The sequence below is a fragment of the Maniola jurtina genome, chromosome 15 (assembly GCF_905333055.1).
Source record: "Maniola jurtina chromosome 15, ilManJurt1.1, whole genome shotgun sequence".
Lineage (NCBI taxonomy): Eukaryota > Metazoa > Arthropoda > Insecta > Lepidoptera > Nymphalidae > Maniola > Maniola jurtina.
In genome coordinates, this window is record NC_060043.1 from 3,171,190 (window position 1) to 3,195,626 (window position 24,437).

The 24,437-nt window shown below is 38.0% G+C and overlaps 1 protein-coding gene across 1 annotated transcript; it reads left to right on the top strand.

Annotated features, from left to right (window-relative positions):
- The first annotated feature begins 4,122 nt into the window (after positions 1 to 4,122).
- Positions 4,123 to 24,416, top strand: LOC123872278 (differentially expressed in FDCP 6-like). The gene is made up of 10 exons (XM_045916473.1): positions 4,123 to 4,347; positions 18,240 to 18,428; positions 19,234 to 19,374; positions 20,250 to 20,489; positions 20,864 to 21,093; positions 21,620 to 21,809; positions 22,310 to 22,446; positions 22,812 to 22,948; positions 23,187 to 23,311; positions 23,765 to 24,416. Exons 1-10 carry the CDS (start codon positions 4,255 to 4,257, stop codon positions 23,906 to 23,908), a joined length of 1,626 nt encoding a protein of 541 aa, XP_045772429.1. The 5' UTR covers positions 4,123 to 4,254; the 3' UTR covers positions 23,909 to 24,416.
- Positions 24,417 to 24,437: the final 21 nt, after the last annotated feature.

Sequence of the window (24,437 nt, forward strand, 5' to 3'; positions counted from 1 at the left end):
GGCCGCCATTTTACAAATATGGCGCGGGAACCTTCAGCGACTTCCGATAGAAGCGGTCATTTGCATGTCTGACCTGTACAAATATGGACGTGCCTCGAGATGGTTCCTGAACCGGTGTTTAGCAAATTGGCTTCGTAAAAGGTGCAATGATTCAAACCGCGTTCCTTTGAACTACCTATGTGGTACTTATCAATATTATGATCTGATGATTCATGTATCTCAACACCAAATTAATTTAGTGTTTTAAGATGAATTCAACTGTAAATAATAGGTAAGATACAGGTAATTAAGATAAGAAAGTTCAAAAACTTGGGATAATTTTATTAGAATACTAGATGACTCAAGAATCCGTTTATAGCTCGATTGAGGAATGACAGCAACCAATGGCACGATCGCAATCACCTCTGATTGGTTGACGCTCGTTCTCTATTGGCTAAAATGCATTGTTGCAACAAGAATAGCATAAAAGCCAATAACAACAATTGCGATTGTAATAATGACTGATGCAGATTATACGGAATCTAGCTACAGGATTAACAGTTTAAATGTAATGGCTGTCTTTGCCTATCTTGCCTTGCCTTCCCTGTTTTACCAAGTACCCCTAAAACATACTAAACTGTGTGTTCGGGACTCTCCTGTACCAAACACTAACCCGTCCGGTGTCAGCATGTATTATTAATAATGGGAACACAAGGAACTCAATAAAGTTTTCTTTATTTTTTCATTCTTTGCTTTCTTTTAAAACAATAACCTAAACTTCTTTTGTAGCCAACGGGACATTTTCCCTTTCCGCCCGAAGAAATGGTGAACGCGTTTCTGTTGAACAATCCAGGAACGTCTTCTGGTGCAGATCCACTATCGTCTAATTTACAAACATTTGTGTTTCTCAAACGTTCCAAATCATCACTGAACACAATAGCATCCTTGCTAGGAAACAATTCACTACACTTTGTAACTTCAATTTTCAAAGATGTTACAGCTTGAGAAATATTAACATAAATGATTATTATTATTATTAGAAAACTTGGATTTGGTGCACTCAATAACATTGTTAGCTACTTAAATTAGATGCAAGTTAGTTAAACTGTGGACTTGTTTTCTTTAATTACTTGAGTTACAAAACAAATGAATCGGTACGAGAACCAAAATATAATGAGGTTGATAAAGCGATGAGCGAGCGAGTATATGGACTGGTCAATGACGCATTATGGATAATAAGCCCGCTAGGAATAATAGGTACATTGTCATATTATTGTGATAGCTAGGTACGTACATTAATGTTCGCAAAAATATGAACTGTAGGTATGTAAGAGGATAAACTGGCCGACTGACGTACCTTGCTTAAACATCTGGGTCTATAAACTTGAGATTTTGCACGTAGACAGGTTCTCTATAACGTAGATCCCCACTAAGAAAGGATTTTCAGAAATCCTACTGACACAAAGCCGAGGCGATGTCGGACCTTCTATTCTAGAGGTCCAGTGTTCTATTTTGGGTATGCGTCCTTTTACTTTTTAACCCCCGACCCAAAAAGAGGGGTGTTATAAGTTTGACGTGTGTATCGGTGTATCTGTGTATCTGTCTGTGGCATCGTAGCGCCTAAACGAATGAACCGATTTTAATTTAGTTTTTTTTGTTTGAAAGGTGGCTTGATCCAGAGTGTTCTTAGCTATAATCCAAAAAAATCGGTTCAGCCGCTTAAAAGTTATCAGCTCTTTTCTAGTTACTGTAACCTTCACTTGTCGGGGGTGTTATAAATTTTTAATTTACACTTGTCGTAGTTATGATTGGTTTATGCTATTATAGGTAAATCAGTTGCTTTAACGGTGAAGGAAAATATCGTTAGGAATTAACCTCCATACATGAGACTACTCCATAATGTTCACAAAAGTAGGTAGGTATGTGAAGTCTGCAAATCCACACTTGACCAGCGTGTTGGACTTAAGCCTTTCTAATGGGTATTATTGGGTCTTAATATTATCAGATGCTCATTATTCTATATCACTAGATTTGTTTAGTGAAATAGTCTTATTGAGTTGTCGTTTTAACATCTCCCGGGCGTTAGCCATATCCCTAAGGGAGTTGACTGACTCCCGGCTTATGCCATTTTGCTACGACATATACTTATAGTAGGTACACTTAAAGCTAGGTCAGGTACAACCTGGGTGTGCCGTCTGACCTAATAACTTATTTAGGTACTAGCTGTGCCCGCGACTTCGTTCGCGTGGAATAGTGACTTTTCGGGCAGCGTGATTCTTTAAATTGACATAACTTTTTTATTTATGAACCGATTGACATGAAATAAACACTAAATGCTAAGTGAAGCTTACTACAATATATTAGTGAAAACCGTATCTAAATCGAATAAGCCGTTTCTGAGATTAGCGTGCACAAACACACAGACAAACAGACAAACAGACAAAAAAAAAATTAATTACAATTTCGGGTTCGGCATCGATATAATAACAACCCCTGCTACTTTTTTTTATATATTTCCATTGTACAGACACCACTTTTCTACAATTTTATTATATGTATAGATAGGTACGTCCTGTCCTATAGGTAGGTATTTATACAAAGTTATTCTGTTATGATATTATGTAAAAGGTCACTAGTCGTTCCAGCGGGTAAAATGGCTCGTGTCCAACAACCTTCGTTATGATATTACTCATCAAACTGTTGAGAGTAGGGCTCCCACCTATTTTGGAGTTCCTAGGATAACCTGATCCTGAAGAACGCTCTAAAGGCTGCGTCACCTCCTGTTTGATATAACTAATTGCAGTCAAGCACAAATCTATTTAAAAAAATGCATATCCATATTAGGTACATACTTAATATTGCAAAAGTATGTCTGTCTGTCTGTTCACGGCCCAACAGTTTAACCGATTTTGATGTTAAGTACAGAGTTAGTTTACATCCTGGGGAAGGATACTTTTTGTCCCGGAAAATCAAAGAGTTCCCACGGGATTTTTAAAAAAACCTAGGTAAATCCACGCGGACGAAGTCGCGGGCATCGTCTGGTAAGGAATAATGTCGTAAAGCGTTTCGTGCGTGTTCAAGAAACATTTCTGAATGGATTTTTCTCACAAAAACTTCTTATTTCACAATCATTGAAAGGATGAGCGAGAGAGGGAAACATAGGTAACCACACCACCTTTTTTAAGATGTTCTTAAATTTTAAGGATCTAATACGACAAGATACTGTGCGGGTCTGGCCATGAGTCATGAGTCATGACTGCTTCGAGCTGTTTTATGTGTATGTCAGCTTAAAGAAAATATAAAGGTAATTTCCTGCTTTAGTTTATTATCGGATGGTAACCCTAGCTGCTAGTATTGCGTCCTCGGATGTTTTCTCCTTATACATCGATTGAGTCACGAGAGCCAAGTATTGACTGTCTTTTACAATCCTTTAACTTTGTTTTTAGAGTTCCATACCTCAAAAGGAAAAAAGGAACCCCTAAAGGATCACTTCGTTGCCTGTTTGTCTGTCTGTCGTATCTGTCAAGACAAGGGCAATCAAAACCTATACTTAGGCTACTTTCCGTTAACCTAGAATCATAAGATTTGGTAGGTAGGGAGTAATAATGTCTTGTAGCAAAACAATCCGAAAACTGTACAAAAGCGAAGAAAATTAATTTATGTTCACGACCAAAATGTGAAAATTCAGACTCTCTACCTATTACCTCGGTACAGTTTATGAGATACAACCCGCTGACAGACAGACGGATGGACAGCAGAGGCTTAGTAATAGGGTCTCATATGGCACCCATCGGGACCCTAAAACGTAGGAAGTAGGTGCCTAACAGGTGTGTTTTGTCGATTTTCAGAACCGATTTCTACTTAGCAAACAAGTTTTGTCTAAGAAAAACAAATCTAAGTTAATTAAATGCAATCAAATGATTTATAATTTTTTTAAATAAATTATTGAATTTCGTGTGTTAATTAATGAATTTTAATTCGGGACTTCTATGATAGGCGTCGGCTGTTACTCAATCATTATTATCACAATGATAACAGACAATGACTAAAAAGATCATTGACACGTACGAAAAAAAACATCACAAAACAAAAAGACGTACACACACTGTACACGCCTTTATCTCGCGTTCGGCTGCACAAGTTCACCCACTTCCTTTGATATCAGCCAGTCAGCTAGTTTGAAAATCGAACGCGCGAGTGACTGACGTGTGTTGTGGCCTTAAAAATACACTTTTTTTTTAATATGAACTGAAAATAGTGGCAAAGGCTTTTAAAATGACAGCCTTATTGAAAAATGTGACGAACTGTATTTGGCACGCCTTTGATTCCTTGCAAAATAATCAGGTGGTGCACAAGTCCAAACTTAAGGTTTGTTATAAACTTTTAAGTAAATAATATAAGGTAGGTACTTTCTATATTACTTCATGGTCGCAAATATATGACATAGCCTCGCGAAAATATTGTAGGTTGACATTTACGTTGATGACTAACGGATTACTTTACCAAGTTACCACAATATTCTTTAGTAGGAGAGCTTATGGTAGAGTCAAATTAGTCAAAGAGAATTATTTCCTCTCAAACTTAATGTACTTATCTACCATTTTTTCTTATTATTTATATTTATTAAAATAAAATTGCTTGATTGTAGTTTTGTATATTTATTCGCATTCACAAACAAGATATTTAATCACCATTAGTTCATTTACATAATATGCTCGCAGAATCATTTGTAAATAGTTCATATTTCTCACTCATCTCAACTCAGCCCGTCGCCGGTCCACTACTGAAAACGGATCTTCTCTAAGAATGCGGATTGCCAGACTTGAGACTTCGCATACCTTTGAGAGTAGGTGAAAAAATCAGGCATGCAGGTTTCCTCAGTGATGTTTGATTGCTTATGACACAAAACTCCAAAAAGTTAGAGATTTGTTAGTGTGCCTAAGATTGAACTCCAGACCCCCTGAGCAGTTAAGGCGAAAGTCTTGACCACTAGTGACTAGGCTATCACCGTATCCTTGGAGCTTGAAAGGGTAGGTACATGTAAGTAATTATTTTGTTGCTTATTATTATTTTCATTTGCAAATGAAAAAGTTTGTAATCGCAATTTTTTTTATGTGATAGGTACCTATAACTTATGAGTAACTACAAATTATTATCAATTTTCGGATTTTTCACTTTACTTGTGCTGTGAGACCTTGTTTCATGTTCATGACAAGTTTCATGATTCTAGGTCAACGCTAATTAAAGGTACCTAACCTATAGAATTTGATAATGACATAATAACTAATGTACATAAATACTAGCCATAATATTATGTATTTTATGGTTGTGGTGACTTAGAAGCTTGATTTTTTCTTGATTTGATATTTATTTCAACTTGAAACCTCCACGCGTTACTGAGAAAAAGCGTCTTGACAGACCGACAGATACGAACAACGAAGTGGTTTTTTTTTCCTTTGAGATATGGAACCCTAAAACTGTTGTTATTCTGGGGATTAACCATAAGCTGAGAACAAAATAATATTAACTCATAAGTCATAATACTTGTATTATGTTATTCTTGAGGTAACCGGAAAATATTTGGTATGTAAACATGCAAAGTCAAGCGTCATTCCAGAAAGCGCAATCTAGTACATACACCAGCGTTACCCATTGTTTGATGTTTCAGCCATTGTTCAAACAGTGACTCAGGGCTTTTTCTAGCCATTTGTAAATCTACACGAGCATTTGGGTTATTCAGCAATCAGGACAATATTAAAGTGTATTAGATGATGCCCGCGACATCCTCTGCGTGGATTTAGGTTTTTAAAAAATTCCATGGCAACTCTTTGCTTTTCCGGGATGAAAAGTGGCCTATGACAATTTTTTGGGACGCAAGCTGCTTCTGTAGTGTGTATCTTTCATATAAATTGATTAAACGGATGGGCCTTTAAGAATCCCGTAGGAACTCTTTGATTTTTCGGGATAAAAAGTGGCCTATATCCGTCTCCGGGATTTAAACTAACTCTGTACCATCAAAATCGGTCAAACTGTTAGGCTGCGAAAAGATAGCAGACAGACGGACACACTTTCGTATTTATAATAATTAGTATGGATAGATGTATTAGGATTCATTGAAAGAACATGGAAATGCTTACAAGAAAACTATGTCCAACTGTGGGATAGAGATCAGACAGTTGCAGTGGGTGTTAGGGATCACTTCTCCCGGTATACACTTTACAATAAAAGTATGCCCTAAAGCAGTTTTTTTTCATACAAAAATTTTTACAACTGCAGAGAGAAAAAATTAGACATTTTCAGACGACAGATTTTCATAATATCGGCCATTCTGAAAATTTAAAATCCAAATTTGTATAGTTAAGTTCTAATCGATGGATCCGAGGGAAGGCTGCGGTGCCCGTAACACAGGTTTTCCTAGTACGGGTGCTAAAGCACTCACAAAAAATCTTTATTTTACTTTATTTTACTTTATATTATTCACACTTTTTTTTTTTTTTTTTTTTTTTTTTTTTTTTTTTTTTTTTTTTTTTTTTTCGAGGCCTACAGTTTCACATTATTCATTTAATTACCTATTATCATTTCAAGGACCTAAATAATCTTGCGATTGCCATAGGATTACTAGGTAATTGTATTATTATTATCAGTACCTAACTAAATATTTTTTACATTTATCAAAGTTTTTGTCCATACGTCGAAAATAGTAATCTTTAAAATCAGGTGGTTATGTAATAAGCATTTTGTTGTTATCATTTAATAGTATTATTTTTAAAATGGATTTAAAATAAAAATTTATTATTATTATTATTATTGTATTTGTTTTTATAGCGACAATAGAAAAAAATTGACATTCTGTGAAAATTTCAACTCTCTACCTATACGGTTCACGAGATACAGCCCGCTGACAGACAGACCGACGAACAGCGGAGGCTTTAGTCACAGGCAGTGGCGTAACAATAGGGTGGCAGGGCTGGCAAATTGCCACGGGCCCCCGACCCAAGAGGGCCCCGGCCCAAGAGGCCCCGAAATCCCAGACAAAGAGAAATTGTTTTCAAAATGCATGATAACTAGTTCTCGAATTTACAATCTATCAAAAATTTTGCGCTCGCTTCGCTCGCGCTTTTTTATTGTATTAGATTACCGGACCTTCGTTCAAACCCCGTGGAAATTCTGATTTTTTGGGATAAAATACCTATACCAATTACAATGCAAGCTACCACTGAATAGTACCAAATTTTGCCCAAGAAGATAAGCCCTGAAAAGGTCGCTAATCACACTAATATTATAAAGGCGAAAGTTTGTATGTGTGTGTGTGTGTATGTGTGTGTGTGTGTGTGTGTGTGTGTGTGTGTGTGTGTGTATGTTTGTTACTCCTTCACGCAAAAACTACTGGACGGATTTGGCTGAAATTCGGAATGGAGATAGATAATATCCTGGATTAGCACATAGGCTACTTTTTATCCCGGAAAACCAAAGAGTTCCCACGGGATTTCGAAAAACCTTAATCCACGCGGACGAAGTCGCGGGCGTCAGCTAGTATTAATATAGATTTTTGTAAATACAATTAATAAAAATTTCGCTCTCGCTTCGCTCGCGCTTTTGTTGTATTAGTTGTTATTGTAGTACTTACCCGGAACTTCATCCGCATGGGTTAACATTAATAAATATCCCTAGAAACTCTTTATTTTTCATTAGAAAAGTTGAGTGAGGTGCTTTAAAACATAACATTTTTTATGGCTGAGCTCGTTCATCTCTCGCTTTTTTAACCCCCGACCCAAAAAGAGGGGTGTTATAAGTTTGACGTGTGTATCTGTGTATCTGTGTATCTGTGTGTCTGTGTATCTGTGTATCTGTGTATCTGTGTATCTGTCTGTGGCATCGTAGCGCCTAAACGAATGAACCGATTTTAATTTAATTTTTTTTGTTTGAAAGGTGGCTTGATCGAGAGTGTTCTTAGCTATAATCTAAAAAAATTGGTTTAGCCGTTTAAGAGTTATCAGCTCTTTTCTAGTTTTCTTGTGATAAAGAAGGTTAGATAACCGTTAGGTTCATAATATTATGTCAATAGACAAATGTCAAGCTGTCAAGATGGACGTTGCCTAAATACATAATTATTTATTTGAAAATGATGTTTTGGAAAATTCAAATACTTTGGATCGTCGGGGGTGTTATAAATTTTTAATTTACACTTGTTATCTGTATTAAACAAAATAAATTGCGCTCGCGCTCCTATATCTTGTTGTTTTCTATCTTGCTGTCAAATTGAATCCCACCAAAAACATTTCATGTAAAATATTGCCAAGACTCACAAGTTCATAATGCTTTCACTGTTAAAAAGTTATGAGATCTCTAGTAGAGCCAAGCCCCTAGCTGAGCTTAGAATTTCGCTGCCCATGGGACCTATCCCAAGTCCAAAGTATATAGCTCTTAAATGCTCTTAAGTATATCACATTTATAACAATAAAGAACAAATAACTCTACTTACAAGCTCTGATTCTACAAACCCTAAATCTTGGTTAAAAAAGGACGGCTTGGCCGTTTAATGTTCGTGGTACTTTTATCTGATATGATATTTAAGCCCGTAATAGCTTGTGCGACAATCATGAAGTATAATACAAATTAGTAATTGTCGAACAAACTATTCCTTATGACCTTAATATAATATGTTATGTCATGTAATAGTTTTACGAACATTAAACGGCCAAGCCGTACTTTTTTAACCAAGATTTAGGGTTTGTAGAATCAGAGCTTGTAAGTAGAGTTATTTGTTCTTTATTGTTATAAATGTGATATACTTAAGAGCATTTAAGAGCTATATACTTTGGACTTGGGATAGGTCCCATGGGCAGCGAAATTCTAAGCTCAGCTAGGGGCTTGGCTCTACTAGAGATCTCATAACTTTTTAACAGTGAAAGCATTATGAACTTGTGAGTCTTGGCAATATTTTACATGAAATGTTTTTGGTGGGATTTCATTTCTTTTTGGCAGGTGCCCTAGATTTTTTTTTTTGGATCTATTTTTTGTAGGTACCTACATCATTTTCATGGCCCGCTCTCTATCGTTACCTCTTTTTTTAAAAGCTTTTATTCCACTTGCAATGTATGTAACTATGTTTGTTTGAGTGGAATCTTGCAACTCAATTTTAAAGCAGATATATCAAATTTTAGTCTTTTAGGACTTCAGGAAACACATTTTTTAAATGTACAGACTGGGAAAAGTTTATTTTCCTGTTGTTTGAATGAAATCCCTAGCCTACATAACAAATTTCAGTCTTCTAGGACTTAGGGAAGTACTTTAGAACTTTTGACTAAAGGGGTTTTGAATGGCAATAAATCTGAAACCATAACAGGTAGACAATTGATACTTGGTAAGTTTGATAAGTCTGTCAAGGACATATTATCCTGAAAATATCAGCATTCTTAGCGATAGACTTTATAAATAATTTGCTTCCCCCATACGTGGGAGTGGAGGGGGAAAATTTTGAATTTCTTAATTTTCCTGTAGTTTGTATGCAATTTATAGTGTACACACCAAATTTCAGTCTTCTAGGACTTCGGGAAGTACCCTAGAATTACAGACTAGAAGTTTTGACTGTCAATAAATCTGAAACTATAAAAGCTAGACAATTGATACTCAATGCGTTTAATAAATCTGCCAAGGACATCTTATCCTGAAAATATCAGCATTCTAGCGACAGAATTTACAGATTTGCTTCACCCTTAAGAGGCGTAGAGGGGGGGCATTTCCAATTTCTTAATTTTCCTGTAGTTTGTAGTCAATTTCTAGTCTACATACCAAAATTCAGTCTTCTAGGACTTCGGGAAGTGCCTTAGAGGTTTTGAGTAGAGGTTTTGATGATCATCAGTGAGGGACGAAATCGGCGTATTTTAGGTATCAATAAATCTGTAACCATAAAAGCTAGATATTTGATACTTGGTATATTTGGTAAATTTGGTGAGGACACCTTATACTGAAAATTTCAGCTTTCTAGCGTCATCCAGACCGAAGTTATGACGGGTCGAAAATACGGCGAAACACTTCGAGAAAAAGGTACGTAGCGCCCCGGCCGCCGTTTGGCTCGTCTTGGCGGGGGCACTGCCGTGCCCCCTGAACGGCTGTCCTGGCTACGGCCTTGCCTATGGCCATTAGTGGGATATGTAGGTACAATGTGTAATTGAGTGGGTATGCTGAAACTCTCGAAGTTTATTAAAATTAAACTGAGTACAACGTGTCGATTTTTACTGATAGGGCCCCATTAAAAGAATTTGCCACGGGCCCTAGATGATATAGTTACGCCACTGGTCACAGGGTCCCGTTGGCACCCTTCGCGTACGGAACTCAATAAAAAACCAAAATCCACGCGAAGTCGCGGGCATCATCTAGTTTTAAATACTTTGTAAAAATCGCCGAAAAGTCACGACCTTTACTCTAAAGTCACTGAACAAAAACTTCCTAAAATCTCCAGTAGGTGAGGGGTGTTTCCGCCTTGCTGTGACCTTCTTAGGCGCCCGACTGGCGGACGACACGACGCAGATAATGTGCAGTTTTATGCCGTGCATTGATACTTTTATATTGAACCTCTTTGCCACTAAAATTGGGTTTATTTCGTTGTTAGAGGGTGTTCCGCCCTATAGATATAAATCCCCGGTCATTACCGTCTAATGATGCTCGCTTATATAATATTGTTCGTAGATAGATCGTATTTGAATCCCTACCAAAGGGATGGAAGGAAGGGAAGGGAGGGTTCGAATACCAACTCTTAAACCTTTTCAGACTTACCTACCTACGCAGCAGAAAAGTTGTCATCAATAATATCAACAAGATTAAATTACTATTACAACATGATTAAAAACCCATTATCGAAATGTTTAATCTACGCACATAATATGGATAGCTAATTTGTCAACCAATCATTTCTTATCTTTTCTATTCTAGTTAAGTAGGCTTATGTAGTCATATTATGAGGCAATTCACATTTCAGCCTACCTAATAAAACAATCATGATTCGATAGGTGCTGGGTAGCACACGCCATGGTCTTGGCACCTTGGGACCCCAACACCAATAGGTTTTCAAGCTATGCGCCCTGCCCATTGCTACTTTAACTTCACAACCCGCTATAGAGCTGATTCTCCTACGGCTCTCCTCATTTCTGATTTGATCACGTTAAGGAACTCCAAGCACAGCTCTCTCCATCACCCGCTGAGTGAGTCTAAGCTGTCTCATAAGACCCTTGATAGTAAGTATGTGACCATGTCTCGGATCCATAAATGTTATCATTTATCATTGACAACACGCACTGTTCGAAGACTTTAGGCTTTTAGCATAAAAGAGATACTCTCAGTACTTATTGACCGACCTGTGACAATATTTCATAGGTCAGTAGGTCAAGGAAGACGGCTGATGACGTCACTGTCCAGTTACTAACTTTGGCCCAAACCTCCCAAACGATCGAGTCTGTGGTGTTGACGTTTACTACTAGGTAGCTTTTACACGCGGCTCCGCTCTCTTTGTTTTAACGATCTCTATTACATTACTTCGCATTCAAAATCCGCTAGGTATAGTTATGTGATTTTTCAGGATTTTCGTTTTGATGCCATTTTGTTCAGTTTTAACAGGCGCGTGTGCTGCAAAAATCCGTTCTTTAGCATCTGTGCTAGTTCAAGAGATCTCTAGCTATGTGATTTTGACATAAAAGTAAAGCAAATCCTTTCAAAAATTTAATAGTCTCCTGTTGTGATTTTTCACATAGCGGAATTTGCATGCGCAGCAACGTCGTTGGTAGCTTAGATGTAATTAATATAGACCTGCCTAATAGAGTAATCACAACTTTCATGCTATCAATTATTACTCTGCATCGCCAACCCTAAACAGTCTCTCAAAAAATTATTAAAAAAACTCAATTTCACTTACAATAGCTTTAATAATACATATACATGTAATATGCATTTAAAAGACATAAAACCAAAAGTGATAATGGTTCTGACTCAATGACTTCACGCCATAATACTCACGCCCAGTACGCTAATTGAATTTTTTCGACATCCGGTTTTTTGTACATAATGACTAGACCTACTGGCAACTGGCCCAAATACTCGTAACTCGTTAATTGAGCCGAATAATTATACTCAGGCATCAAGGAGGCATTGTAAGAACTTCAAAAGCTTCTCAAATAGCCTCTTTAGCACCGGAATTATCACATTTCAACGCAATCGGTTTTTCTGAGTTTATTGTACGTAAATTTTAGATTTGTTTTTATTTTATTCATTAAAATATTTACAAAATATTATGTTAACCCAAATTTGAAATCCGCATTTTCCTTATAAAGCACGAAGTGTAACTAGATACAGCAAACTGTTATGTAGTAGGTATTATGTCCATAGAAGGCAGCACCTGGAAAAGACTATCTTACTAAGCACTAGGGGATGCCCGCGGCTTCGCCCGCGTGGATTTCGATTTTTTTTAATCCCGTAGGAACTTTTTGATTTTCCGGGATAAAAAGTAGCCTATATCCTTCCCCGGGATGTATCCCAAGTCTGTACCAAATTTCATTAAAATCGGTTCAGCTGTTGGGCCGTGAAAACGTAGCAGACAGACAGACAGACCGACAGACAGTCAGACACACTTTCACATTTATAATATTAGTATGGATAGGCCGCGTATTGGTAGGTATAGGATAGGCACCTACTACCTAGACACGTTTTCCGCATAATCTTGACGCCTGTATGTAAATTATTTTCAACCGTTTACATTTAAACAGCCATTAAATAAGTTGGCATCCGGTGCTGTACTTGAAAAACAATCAGAATGTTTTAAGTTCACACTTTGCCTTGAATTTTCCGAGAATACTTTTTTCTAGATTTTTCTTTCTGACACCAAAAATGCTGAAACTTAAAAGCCTTTTTAAGAAACATATATAACTGTTTATACTAGCGGTAAGACTAGCGGCAACTTCGTCGACATGTTTTAAGGAAGGAAGGAAGGAAGGAAATAGCTCCGAATACCTAGATAGAAGCCCGTGTCCGGAATCTAAGTTATTATCTTCCGAATTTCCCGACCTATAAAATGTTACCTAAATGCGCTGTGCTAATTTCTAGAAAAGGCAAGGCAAGAAAATTACCCATAAGTCTAATGAACTCGGAGGTTTTAGAGGCAACAGTAAACAAGCCTCCTTTTAGCCGCACCTAGCCCCACCTAGGTTCCTAATATACAAACAATAATACCTACATTTTCATCTACCACACATCGGAAAACTTCCTATTACGTTACTAGAGCGAAATAGCATGAGCACCATCATCATCATAGCATTCACTAGACGTCCACAGCTGGACATAGGATAAAGCAACAAAAAATACTATTTCGCATTTATTATAATACTAGAGGATGCCCGCGACTTCGCCCGCGTGGATTTCGGTTTTTTAAAATCCCGTGGGAACTCTTTGATTTTCCGGGATAAAAAGTAGCCTATGTCCTTCCCCGGGATGTATCCCATCTCTGTACCAAATTTCATTCAAATCGGTTCAGCGGTTGGGCCGTGAAAACGTAGCAGACAGACAGACGGACAGACAGACACACTTTCGCATTTATAATATTAGTATAATTTATATTAGTAGATTACATAGGATTTTGAATTTTGTGGTTTAATCAAACATAATAATATAATAAGTCCACATCATCCTGTGCTAATAAGAACTTAGAAACTTATTAGGATAAAATATTCTGTCTTCATACTCGAACGGTAGACCGTAGAACCGCTTTGACGTAAGAACACGATCGCATGACGTGTGTCACATACCTAATCATCTGCAGAGCTGTGGCTGTATTATGTTAGGCGGTGATAGCCTTTATAGCCTACTAGAGGATGCCCGCGGCTTCGCCCGCGTGGCGTTCGGTTTTTGGAAACCCGTAGGAACTCTTTGATTATCCGGGATAAAAAGTAGCCTATGTCCTTCCCTGGGGTGTATCCCAAGTCTGTACCAAATTTCATGAAAATCGGTTCAGCGGTTGGGCCGTGAAAACGTTGAAAATGAAAGCAGTCAAACAGACAGACAGACAAACACACTTTCGCATTTATGATATTAATACTTAGTATGGATTCACAAGGTCCGGGATTCGATCCCGGGCACCTCTTAACTTTTTGGAGTTATTACGTTTTAACAGGGCTCTCTCCGTCACTCGTTTCCACTCGTTTCATACAATCGTAGTTCCAATTTCATTTGAATATTAAGCAACCAAAGTCCATGAAATTTTGCAGACATATTCTAGAAACTAATATCTGTGTCTGTGGTGTTTTAGATTTTTCTAAAAATATGTAGTTTTAAAATTACAGGGGCTCCAAGATTTGTATGAAAATTTTAAGACCGCGTAACTTTGAAACCGAATATTTTAACAGAAATCTGGAAAACCACAGACATGGATATTAGTTTCTAGAATATATCTGCAAAATTTCATGGACTGTGGTTGCTTAATATTCGAATGAAATTGGAACTACGATTGTATGAAACGAGTGGAAACGAGTGACGGAGAGAGCCCTCTTAAACAATTAAACAGGTTATCACTTGATTTAACAGGGCTCTCTCCGTCACTCGTTTCCACTCGTTTCATACAATCGTAGTTCCGATTTCATTTGAATATTAAGCAACCAAAGTCCATGAAATTTTGCAGACATATTCTAGAAACTAATATCTGTGTCTGTGGTGTTTTAGATTTTTCTAAAAATATGTAGTTTTAAAATTACAGGGGCTCAAAGATTTGTATGAAATTTTTTAAGACCGCGTAATTTTGAAACCGAATATTTTAACAGAAATCTGGAAAATCACAGACATGGATATTAGTTTCTAGAATATGTCTGCAAAATTTCATGGACTTTGGTTGCTTAATATTCAAATGAAATTGGAACTACGATATTGTATGAAACGAGTGACGGAGAGAGCCCTCTTAACGGTGAAGGAAAACGTCGCGCGAAAATCTCCTTATAGAGTTCTCTATTACTTCTCAAAGGAGTGTGAAGTCTGCCAATCCGCACTTGGCCAGCGTTAGGCCATGACATATACCTATCGTTGGGTCACTACTGAGCACGGGTCTCCTCTCAGAATGAGAAGTGCTTGGTCACAGTCCACACGCTGGCCAAGTGCGGCTTGACAGACTTCACACACATTTGAAAATATTATGGGGAACTCTCAGGCATGCAGGTTTCCTCACCAGGTTTCCTTCACCGTTAAGGCAAGTGATCATTGCTTGAAATGAGCATAACTCTTTAATGAGAGAAGTGCGCGTGCGCCGATATTTCGACTCAGTTCCATGAGTCGTGGTCACGTCAGTACTGCAGTGGGTTCGCCGTTCATCTCTCGCAGCACTACAGTCCCGTTTGACCTTGACTCGTGCAACTGAGTCGAAATATCGGCAGTTAAAAAAAATTTCAAAAGAAAAATAAAACCGACTTCAAAAACTTGGAGTTGATTTTTTTTTTTTCACAATTTTTAGTGGCCCCACTGTACTATAATATAGTATGCCCAGGTAAAACCCTACTGTTTACTAAGCTATTACACTGATCGCGAACAATTTTCTCTTATCCATTGAGGAGTTCTGTTCTCCATCACCGAAGATATTCATCAGATCTTCACCAAATTTATATGGGACCACCTGCACAGTATACCCTTTCAAGCAAAAAAATATTTTCCAAATCGGTCCAGGGGTCTTTGAGTAATCGGGGAACATACATTAAAAAAAAAAAGATTCCGACGAATTGAGAACCTCCTCCTTTTTTGAAGTCGGTTAAAAACATAAAATTAATCGTGGTAGGTACCTATGTACTCGTTTTCTACGATATCGAACAGTGCTTTATTATCTAAATGCAAGTGCATCGCAGTTTACTGTACCTACTAAGTTATCATCGAGTGAGTCATGAATCATGGCGAAACAAAACTACTCACAATCCACATTATTCTCTTAGCGCCCTATAAATATCCGTTAGCCTGCGTCATATTGAGAGGTCGAATCATGAATGCCTTGAAAGTTAAGATATTAATATTTATTTTTACCATTTGTGATTTTTTTCTCGTGGGAGGCTAGAAACACATTAGTGTCGTGATTCTTGACTAGAAATCTTTCACTGTTTTATTTTAAAAAAAGTACTTTAAGTAAGTGCATGATAGGTTTATTTCCTTTAATAAACTGTGCATCTGTAAGGCCGATCCACACCAATTGCGTACACGTTACACGTGCGTAGTAACGCGCGTAAACCCCTAACACACCGGGTTACGCAAGCGGTGTGCCATGTTTCATACAGTTCCACACATTACAATTTACAACGCAATGGTACGCGCTACGTCTACACTTACGCAGCCTGTGTAACGAGCTATTAATGGGCAACCATACTGCAGTCAATTTCTATATTTTATAGTCATAATTGTATGGAAGTTGTTGGGGCAAAAAAAAAATAGATCATCAACGCCCAGCCCAAACACTTGGACCTAGAAAGCTTTTCGACCTCTCTGGTGCAGTGGTGATCGCTGGGTCCTATCCCGGGTTCGATTTCAGGAAGGGGAAATTTAGAATTTGGCACTCTTTGATTTTCCGGCATAAAAGTATCCTATGTCTGTCCCCGGGGAGCACGCTATTTTTCCTGTACCCATCAAATTCAGATAAACGGATGGGCCGTGAAAAGTTAGCGCACAAACAGACAGAACATACATTTGCATTTATAATATTAATAGGATAATTATTTTTCTAATACTGTACTTAAAGGTGAGCTGACGAGTCTGTACAACATGATAGGTAGGTTCTTATAGGTACAAGACTTTTATGATGCGCTTGTTTTTATTAAGGAATATAATCGAGAGCAAGGTGTGATAAGAGGTAGTATAGCGCTCTCTCTCTGTACGATAGTATTAAGCTGTCAACTGGCATTGTTAGCTTACGACTCATTAGCTTAAGAGGGGTCTCTCCGTCACTCGCTTCATACAAACGTAGTTCCAATTTCATTTGAATATTAAGCAACCAAAGTCCATGAAATTTTGCAGACATATTTTAGAAACTAATATCTATATCTGTGGTTTTCTAGATTTCTGTTAAAATATTCGGTTTCAAAGTTACGCGGTCTTAAAAATTTACATACAAATCTTTGAGCCCCTGTAATTTTAAAACTACATATTTTTAGAAAAATCTAAAAGACCACAGACACAGATATTAGTTTCTAGAATATGTCTGCAAATTTCATGAACTTTGGTTGCTTAATATTCAAATGAAATTGGAACTATGATTGTATGAAGCGAGTGACGGAGAGAGCCCTGTTAAATGGCTTGTATTGTAGTCCTTTTGTTTGCTGTCATGTACTGTGGCGCTTTGATACGTCACCCGTATCTACATGTAATGTAACAAGATACGTAAATAAATTATATCTTGAGTATAGTTTTCAGTGGACGGTAGTATTTAAGCTGTCAACCGGCGTTGTTAGCTTACGACTCATTAGCTTAAATGGCTTGTAGTCCTTTTGTTTGCTGTCATGTATTGTGGCGCTTTGATACATATCATCGCCCGTATCCTGTTAAGAAAACTAACTGACTCATACTCTCGAACAACGTCTCATTAGGGGTACAGTTATACGGTACTATAATATAATCATTATGGTATGCAAATAATCTCTAGTTTTTTTAGCTAGTCTTTTCATATACTTAGGTAGAGCTTGTCTATTTTGAAATGACGCGCCCCACTACATAATTTTGTTGACTAGATGTGTAAATTGCGCTCTAAGTAGGTACCTATAGTAATAGTACTAACGACCCGTCCCGGCTTCGCACGGGTAGGTACTTGGAAATAAAATATAGCCTAGGTAGGCACACGAGTGGATATCCAAGGTAGGTAACCTATTAATTATTATTATTCAATACCTATTAAGATAATAATTATGCGACTTCGTTCGCGTTAGTTTGGATTTTTTTTTAAATACCGTGGGAATTATTTGATTTTCATCACCTACATATTAAGAAGGCTCTCTCCGTCAGTCGTTTCATGCAATCGTAGTTCCAATTTATTTTGAATATTAAGCAACCAAAGTCCATGAAATTTTGCAGGACTTTCATGGACTTTGGTTGCTTAATATTCAAATGAAATTGGAACTACGATTGTATGAAACGAGTGACGGAGAGAGCCCTGTTAATTCAGTGCTGCTGTCACGTCATCCAAAAATATTATGGCACATGTATTTGTATGCCTACTTAGGTATTATTAGGTAAGTAGTACGAAGTAATTAATGTTTCATTTCCAGGTGTTGACTGCCAATATAGGCACTCTGCTGGACTTGTACGGCGTGGAGAAGGGCCTGGACCACTACCGCTCGTCCCAGGAGCTGACCTTCGACGAGTTCCGCTACTACCTGCAGCACGAGGTGTTCAGCGCGCTCCCCAAGACCCTCAACCTCCCGGTCGCGAGGGAGTACGAGAAGAAGATCAGTGAGGTACCTACCTAATCTACCTATCGTCACTGCGCATGCAAAATCCGCTATGTAATTTTTTGGAATTTCTGTTTTTGATGCCATTTTTTTCTTACTCAATTTTTTTTTAAAGAATTATCATGACTAACATTCCCCTTTCCCCTCCAACTAAGCGGAAAGCTTGTGCTAGGAGTGGGTACGACAACAGTGCAACGGCTGAGGTTTGAACCGCCGACCTTTCGGAATTCAGTCCACTCTTATAACCGTTGAGCTATTGAGGCTTTAGGCAATTTTGACATATTATGTCATAAGTTCGTGATTCTTCTGATGCTTTGGGGCTATGTAGGTCCTTGTATACCCTGTATCACTTCGCCCGTCTCCGATCCATAGTGATCGCCTTCACTTCATATTTCCTCGTCAAAACCTGCTTCTTCTGTAAAAAGTGCTTCTGTCTGGTCACATGTGGCCGCCAGATACAGTAGCACTTTTCTGACTTCAATTGAAGTAGCATCCTCTATTCGTGATAGTGGTGACGCAATTAAATATCACTTGCTTTAATGGTGAAGGGAAACATCGTGAAGAAACCTGCATATCTGCGAGTTCCCCATAATGTTCTCAAAGGTGTGTCATGATTAACATCATCATCCTTCGGACGTCCACTGTTGGACATAGGCCTCCCCTAAAGAAAATGTGTGTGAAGTCTGCCTATCTGCACTTGGCCAACGTGGCGGACTATAGACTTACCCCTTCACATTCTGAGAGCAGATCTGTGCTCAGTAGTGTGCCGGTGATAGGTTGATCATGATGATGATGTCATAAAATGTTCCAGGTCTGCTGGTTTGTGTGTAAAAAGAATCTGCTACTGAGAGACAAGCCGGTCTTCAGCGATGACTCTGTGTTCAAGTTGTTTCGGATATTCTGTCTTCTTGCTGACCTGGTGCAAGATGCAGACGACACTAACCATTACATGGTAAGAAAATCTCCATCATAAATACATTGAGGACATCTCAGACTGCATCATCACTTACCACCAGGTGAGATTGCAGCCAAGGGCTGACTTGTATCTGAATAAAATAAAATACATGCGGTAAGTTGGTCTGGTAGGAGGCTTTGGCCGTGGTACTGCACAATACCATTAAATCTATCTGTTATGAGCCATCGAATTTAAAAAAATTACCTACTAACTTAATGGATAGTCAACCGTTGGCTATCAATATCATTCACATTATATTATATATATTTATAGCAAATACATTTAACAAAACAAAGAAGTTTTTGACGCAATATTTTTTCCATACCCCACATGTTAACCAGATGCGAATACACAAGAACAAGACGTATCAGTCTAAACGGTCAATGTCCTGTTATAATTTATTTCAGAACTATTTAAGTACCTAAAGATATTCTAAATTGAACATTTTATGCCCTACTTCCATTGCCTCAAAATAAGGCCTCTGGGTCTACAAACCTAGATATTGCAAATAAACTATCTGTATAACATACGTAGAGCCTTAAAGGATTTACAGAAATTATAGCCGAGCGAAGTTAGTGCAGGGTAGTGGTTCCGGCATGTGTGTTTGAGGGCACGTAGTGTCCTAGTGGTCTGCTGCGGCGGACATCCGCAGGCGGGGTAACAAGGCGTTATCGATCCTTTGTGCTTCGTCGTCAGCGGTGGAACTAAAAACCTCACAAAGTTCCATCTTTGTGAGGTTTTTAGTCGGTAGGAGTTCGACATAACTATTGTGCTCTCCTGTGGCTGATGGTATCCATGACCGATATCCTCACGAAAAAGAAAGAAAAAAAGGGCAGTTGGTTGGTTTAAACTGGCTTACGAACTTATTCCAGGTCGTGCTCCAGCCATCAGAGGCAGGTTTAGTCGCAGAGCAACTGGTCCTCTGCCTGGGTCTCCGTTGGGACGCCGCTGACTGGGAAGCGTTGGGCTCCTCCATCGGACACTTCAAGTGGGCAGCATTTCTTGCAGTCCTCGAGGCTAAGTACTGCGGTGACCAGCAGTTACACACTGAAGCCTTAATAGAAGCCGTGGATGAGTTATACGATGTTTTCATTGAGGATATTATCAAAAAGGTATGCCAGTTTATTCCCTCAATAGGAAACTCCAATTCTCTCTTTTGATCCACTAAAAAGCATTGTCAAATAGCAATCAATCAAATGAAGGCAAGACCAGGAATACTCTGAAGCATGCCAAAATTTGTCAGAGGAATCAAAAGGTCTCACCACATCCACTGATATTGCTTATTATTGACAGCCAAAACTACCAATGATCTAGCTGTGATAGCTTGATAGATGTGATGTGATAGACTCAGTCAAATTAGATGGTGATGTCTCAAAGAGTTTTGTAGAGTTCTGCCATATTACAAGTATTTACAAGTGACACAAGTTGTCCAAGTTGAAATATAGATTTGTAGATATGTATTTCATTTGATTTTGTCTTCTTTCAGGGATATCTCTTCAAGCGCGGCTATCTTCTGCCAACCATGCGAGAGTATTGGTGTGTTCTCCAACCATGCGCCCTAACTTATTACAAGAGCTCCTCACAAAAGGAGCAGTGTGGAAGAATTACCATAGACGAATACTGTTCTGTCGAAGCAGCACCAGGCGAGGGAAAAATACAGCGGTTTCAAGTTATCACCCCTGAAAGAACTTTCGAGTTTGGGACTCAAGACCACAAGTAAGTACAAAACTGATATTTTTATACTTTGATTGGGACTTTTGCTTTTGATTTTATACCTAAGTACTTATTTATGAATGAATAAAATAGAAATAGTATTGAGAACTGATGGAGTGATTCAGTCTCGTTGACATTCAAGCAAAATATGGTGTGAATAATGGACGATCACAAATAAATTACGGAACCCTAGAAACAGAAATATACCAAGACAGATCAAGTTAGGTAAAAAGTGTGATTTTACTGACCGATAAATACAATCAAGACATGCAAATAAAAAGAAAACTGAAATTGTATCTATAGAAAAGTCAGTGTGTTGAGATCTTGGATGATGTGGTTAATTCATCCAAAGTTGAGACTGATTCGTGTGACAGTAAAATGGGCCATTGGCATCTCACAAAATTATTCAGTCTCTCCGTACAGACTAACGCTTTCAGAATGTCTCCATGGTTACTATCGTCACGGAGCTTAAGCTAGAACTTAGTCTATACTAAAAGTACTGTATTGAAGGATGACTTCTTTCCATCAGGAGTCGCCTCCAATGGCTATCAGCACTACGTCAAGCAGCAGCCGTATCGGGGGGTGCAGAAGGTTACCAAAGGAGAGCGCGAGCCGGCAGACGAGGCGCGGGAGCGAGGCGGGAGCAAGAAGTTAGGGACGCGCGAGCGAGGCTGCAACATGAAGTACGGGCCAGGCTCGCGGCTGAAGCGCAAGCTCAGGTAGGTACATCCCTTTTGAAGAAATTTTCTTCCTCATCTCTAATTCGAACTGCTAGGATCATCATCATCATCATCATCAGCCTGTGTGTCCTTCCCTAAAGAGCACCACCACACCTGGTCCTCAGCTTTCCTCATCCAGCCACTTCCCGCCAGCCGCTTTTTATCGTCGGTCCATCGTGCTGGAGAGCGTCCCACACTACGCTTGCTTAACTGCTAGGATATATATCTAGAATCTCCTTTCAGTCAGTTTTCCCCTCCACTTTTACTATACCTAGACACCTATTAGTCAAGCGCATTTTAACCTAGGTCCTAGCTTCGCCATTGCTTATGACTCTAGTTAAGCAAAAGCATATCTTGAAAATTTTTTTTTCGAGAAGATGCTTTTGAGTTCTTTTGTACCTAGGGTCATGATCACGGTCGAGAATCTTGAATGCTCAAGATTTTTTTTGAATGTTAAAGACAACATCTTTATACCTAATAATTTTTATGTACATTTTTAGGAATTAGCGGAACTAGCACAACAGGACAACAAGAAATTAGAAGAGCTAAAAACAGCGCAAACTGAATTAGAACGATTGCTCCAAGAAGAGACACAAGCGAAACGAGACGAAGAAATTGTCAGAGCACTACAAGCTAGGTAACTAAGTTGAATAAGGTTAATGCAGTAAAATTTTATTATTCACATCTATGAAGTCTAAAATTGTACAACCAGGCACTTACATAGTAATAAATACTTATTGCGTAGAAAATAAATAGGTTATGAAAAAGTTTTTTTTTAAATAATAATCACCCATCCAAAGAATTACTTTCTGATCGTCCCTTTTTAGAAAATATCAGTGAGAAATCGGAACAGTAGAGCAGCGAACCAGCAGTTATTTTCATATCCATAGTCTTGATTCTTGATGACTCAAAAGAACTTTCAGAAGTCTATATAATGGTGCCTACAAATAGTTCGGGAAATAAAGAAAATTTTAAATTAATTTTATTTATTTGTATTTCCAGAGTATTGGCAGAAGAATGGGAAAGGCGGGAAGAGTTAGAAAGACTGCAAGAAGAACAGAACAAGATGTTAGAAGAAGAAAGACTGAAACGGAAACAATTCGAGATGCTCCAAGCTGAAAAAGAAGCGCAGTTTAGAGGTTAATAAAAATTTGATTCTTCCTTATTATAGTTATTTGGTTTTAAAATCAAAATAAAATAATGTGGATTACAGGACTCTTACAAAAATCTTCGTTTCCAACCGATAGATGGCTGCACATAAATTTGTTGATTCTTGGAGGACTTGTACTACTTGCATATACATGCTCCCTGTGATTCGTTTGATTTTAACAGTGCACCTGCTATACAATCATTAATTATTATTATTTGTCTTTACAGAAGCTGAAAGAAGACTGAAGGAGCTAGAAGAAGAGAAGCAGAGACTAGACGCAGAGTTACGTGCAGCGCAGGAGAAGATCTCAAAGACAGAGCACAATGCGCATGCTCTTCACGTACAGCTTAGAGTAAGTCTAAGTGCTTTTGCCTCCTGCTAACTTCAGTTCAACTTAAAAAAGTTGGTAACATAACGAAGTAGGTAAGGAGGTGCAAAACTTCGCTTCTAAAAATTTGAATAAATAATATTCAAAGCTACCTAACATAAATAAATAGTTGTTTAATTAAGAAAGGACATTGCTTTATCAGCTAATTGGTTAATCTATCAATGAAGAACTTGTTTGGGAGTTATCAGAGTGAGAGAGTGAGAGAGTCGTAATTCAAGTAAGAACTCATTCTCACATGGGAGACAAACAACAAATTACAAACAGGTTATTTACCTGTTTGTAAGTTTAAACGTCATTAGTGTAGATTTAGTTACTGATGGGGTTGATTAGGGTTACTTGAGTAATATCTTGCAGGTCAACAAATCGAAGCAAGTGAAGACAAGTAAGCAAATTCAATAAGAATCTTATCTATTGCAGGATATGAATCCAAACCTCCGCAACGGCGAAAGGGCACGCCGTGCCATTTCCTTCGTGCCCACAACCAAGAGTTCTTCCGACACACTGATCGATCTCAGAGCACTAAGACACTTGAAAACCCTTAACGATGAAGAGAAGCTGTAAAGTACATACCACTGACAAATTATCTAGGGTACTTTTTAGGGTTCCGTACCTCAAAGGAAAAAGAAACCCTTATAGTCTGTCTGTCTGTCCGTCTGTCAGTGTGTCGTGTCTGTCAATAAAACCCATAGGGTACTTCCGTACCCGTTATTTATAAATTTGGCATGTAGGTAGGCACAAGGAAAAATTCCGAAAACTGTATATCTTCATAGGCACTGAGGCTATGAAATATAGAAATATGAAATATAAAAATATTAAATTTTAAACTAATGATTTTATATTCCTATCCACTCAGTAAAACAATAGATGTGCGTAGCTTCATCGTATCTAGAAACTGCCAAAAAACTATAGCCCTTTTATCAGTGCAGCAAACCGACGAAATTACTGCTTTTGATTCAGATAGTATTAGAGAAATTGTATTAATAAATAAACTTTGTAACAAATGAAAGCAGCTTTTATAAATTGATAAAATTTATTATATTAAATTAAGTAAATAAATTACACAAATATTTATACACAATTTCATTTTCCC

Bases quoted from the DNA above. Each gene is read 5' to 3' on its own strand.
- LOC123872278 (XM_045916473.1), top strand. From the start codon at position 4,255: ATGACAGCCTTATTGAAAAATGTGACGAACTGTATTTGGCACGCCTTT. The intron at 19,375-20,249 runs GTAAGAAAATCT...AACTTATTCCAG, and splicing joins ACGACACTAACCATTACATG to GTCGTGCTCCAGCCATCAGA. The intron at 22,949-23,186 runs GTTAATAAAAAT...TTGTCTTTACAG, and splicing joins AAAAGAAGCGCAGTTTAGAG to AAGCTGAAAGAAGACTGAAG.